Source organism: Myotis lucifugus, unplaced genomic scaffold (assembly GCF_000147115.1).
Source record: "Myotis lucifugus unplaced genomic scaffold, Myoluc2.0 scaffold_180, whole genome shotgun sequence".
NCBI classification, from domain to species: Eukaryota; Metazoa; Chordata; class Mammalia; order Chiroptera; family Vespertilionidae; genus Myotis; species Myotis lucifugus.
The window spans coordinates 1,845,008-1,848,023 of NW_005871228.1; the positions used below are offsets into that span (position 1 = coordinate 1,845,008).

General features: G+C 51.7%; 1 protein-coding gene across 1 annotated transcript in view; it reads right to left on the reverse strand.

Annotated features, from left to right (window-relative positions):
- Positions 1 to 1,685: 1,685 nt before the first annotated feature.
- FOXE1 (forkhead box E1) overlaps positions 1,686 to 3,016 on the reverse strand; it is a 2,086-nt gene continuing 755 nt past the window's right edge. Inside the window, 2 exon segments of the mRNA XM_023760383.1 lie at positions 1,686 to 3,009; positions 3,011 to 3,016. The exon segment at positions 3,011 to 3,016 is cut by the window's right edge and continues 755 nt beyond it. Coding sequence (XP_023616151.1) covers positions 2,655 to 3,009; positions 3,011 to 3,016 — 361 coding nt within the window. The 3' untranslated portion in view covers positions 1,686 to 2,654.

The window sequence follows — 3,016 nt, forward strand, 5'->3', positions numbered from 1 at the left end:
ATCCCAACCCTCGAGGGGCCCCTGGTCCCTCCCCGTGCCCACTGTTCACACCAAGCGCCTTCCTCGCTGCGTCCTCTTTGGGCACAGACCCTGGCTTTGGCACAGTCTCACCTGTGGTCCTGGTTGACAAGGAGCGTGGGGGACGAAGGCGCGGGCACTTTACACTCCATCTTTCTCCTTCCCCGGGCTTTATGGTGATGCTCCAGATAAGGTGGGGATGAGGTGGCGCTTTTTTATTTTAAAGCCTTTCCTCCCTCCTGTGCCTGGTACTTGTTTACAAAGAGAGTTTTTTCACCTCTGGTGTCTTATTCAACTTCAGGAGGACTCTGTGAGGTAGGGGTCACCCATTCCCGTTCACAAATGCGGACAATGGCTTAAGGTTATTGGTGCTGTCAAATCACTTGACTTGGTAATTAAAAAACAAACAAACAACAGAGAAAGGGTACACCCCTGTACCAACGGGGCGCTTAGACCATCCTTTCCCAGCCCAAATCCCCTGCTGGGCTGTTACCAGCCAAGGACAAAACCCTTGGGTGGTGGGCTCTCAATTTCCAGGGCTTCCACGGAGGCAAGGCTTCCTGACTTCTGCGGAGGAGAGCCAGCGGTCTGGCTGTGCATGGGGAGCCTTTGAATCTCATACCAGCACCGGTCCATAGGGAGATGATGACCAACCCCTAGAATTTTCCAAGTTCAAAAGGCTGGGACTCGAACCCAGATTCAAGGTCAGCAGGGTCAGTGCTCCTGCCACCTTCTGCCTCCAGGTGGTAGTTTAGCGCCACCAAAGTCAGGAAGGGCCAGCACCTAGACCTGCACTGTCCAGCGCAGTAGTCGTCAGCCACACACTTCTATCGAGCCTGGGGCAGGTGGCTGGTCCAAATTTAGATGAGCTAACACTGTGAAACACACTCCAGAGAGTATTTTGGAGACTTAGTATGAAAAAACTTCTCAACAATATTTATATTGATTATATGTTGAAATGATAGTTTGGATATATTGGGTTAAATACAAAATATTATTAGTTAATCTCACGTGTTTCTTTTTATTTTATTAATGTGACTACTAGAAAAACTTAAATTACACATGGAGCTTGCGTTCTATTTCTATTGGACAACACTGAATCAGACAAATACCCGCCTGGAATGAATCACATGCACATGCATGTGAGCAGGACAGCGCCATCCCCAAAATTAAAAATAAAGTACCAGTGGTTTTCAGTCTTCTTTTTCACATACCCACCACCCTTCCCTACCAAGTTAACTACGCAGAGAGGCCGAGTTTCTCTTGCCAGAACTCACTTGCTCAAAGATTTTTATTAAAACGGTTCATCCGAACACTCGGGTTTATCTGAAAGCTGCACCCGAGCCTCTGACATATTTAACGCTGGACATGTTTACTCCAGAATAGAAACGTACAAGATTTCTCAAGAGAAAGGTGGGAAAGTTGTTGGATCTTCTACTTTTGGTTAGCTTGCTTCTCAAAACAGACAAATGGATACAAAACAAAAATTTTAAAAATCTAGTTTCTTTCTAAAGCTTACTTCACCGACCACCTCAGTTACTTTTTCACTTTCCTTTTTGCACAGGGAGAGGGTGGCAGAGGGTGCCAGGGACGGAACAGCCAACCCCATACACTGAAAGCGTCACTAATGGGCTCCCCTGAATCCTTGTCATCCCTTTGAACTTCAGTTCCTCCCCTGGGTCCAGGGCTGCTTGTGAAAAGGAAGAGTGGATGGAGCATGGACAAACGTATTTCTACCTGCTTCACTGGAAAACTACATCTAGGACCCAGAGGAAACAGCTGCCTAATGATCAGCACATCATGCTCAAAAGATTCAAGAAATTATGATATAATGACTGCCTGGAGCGAATCCAGAGACTTTAGATTAGCTGCTTGCCATGAGCTCTGTTCCAATTCCCTGGAATAGGGCTAGTTTAGGCCCTGGGTGGCCCACGGATGCTGCCAAATATGCAGGCCAGCATCCACGGTGATCGGGCCCTTGCAGATCATATGAACGCTGCAGCCCTCTTGTGTAACAGCTGGGAGACTGGGGTATGGGTGACGGCACTGGGTCACACTGTGGAGCTGAGGCACAGTCCAGGCTCCGCCGTATCTGCTATTCTCAGAGGCAGGGAAAACCAGCGGCAGGCCAGGCAAAGCAGAGCGATTTCTCCAATTGAAAAACAAAAGAAAACATCAACAAAACTACCTCTTTTGCAAACTTGTCTTCCTCACCTTAACAAGGAAGGCGCTATTGGAGCCTTTTATTGCAGTAACACAGTTAAAGGCATCAGAGGCGGAACCCGTGTCAAAAGGCCCGTTTCCCCTGCATACAGGGAAGAGTGAAGGCATGTGATTCGGATCCTAGAGTCTGGTGTAGACACTACACTGCGCCCCCTGAAAGGCATGCCTTTAGGCGCGTCACCTGATTGAGGGTCCTTTGTCCCAGTCCGTGAGCTGAGCTCCCTCTCCCAACTTCCTCCCATGAGCAAAGTGAACCGAGTGTGTACGCGATGCACTCGGAGGCCGACTCTCCTGTCCACGTCTCTTCTCTGTAGCTCTCACTTCGGCCCTCTCTCCAGGCCTGTCCTCAGTCTTGGGGAGACTTTGTGTAAACAGCCGAGGCATCTATGAATTTTTTCCACCGTATGCTCGGCTCACATGGCGGACACGAAACGATCCACCCCGCCAGGATAGGCGGCCACATGGCGAGCATGGTAGGCACCTGCACTGCCCCCTCCGAGCTGCCCACCGGGGTTGTAGCAGGGCCCCAGCGCTCCGAACTGACCGGGCGACGTGCGCCCATAAAAGTCCACGGCGGTCTCGACGCCGCCGCCGCTGCCACCTGCGGGGGGCGAGGCTGGCCCCGCCAACCGGCCAGCAGCCGCAAAGAGGGAGCTGCTGGCCCCTTGCGGGTAGGCGCCGTCCGGGCCCGCGTAGGCGGCCGCATAGGCGGAGGGGTTGACAGGTCGGGCTCCCGCGCAGCCGGCGGGCTGGTAGCCGGTGGCTGTGGCCGAGC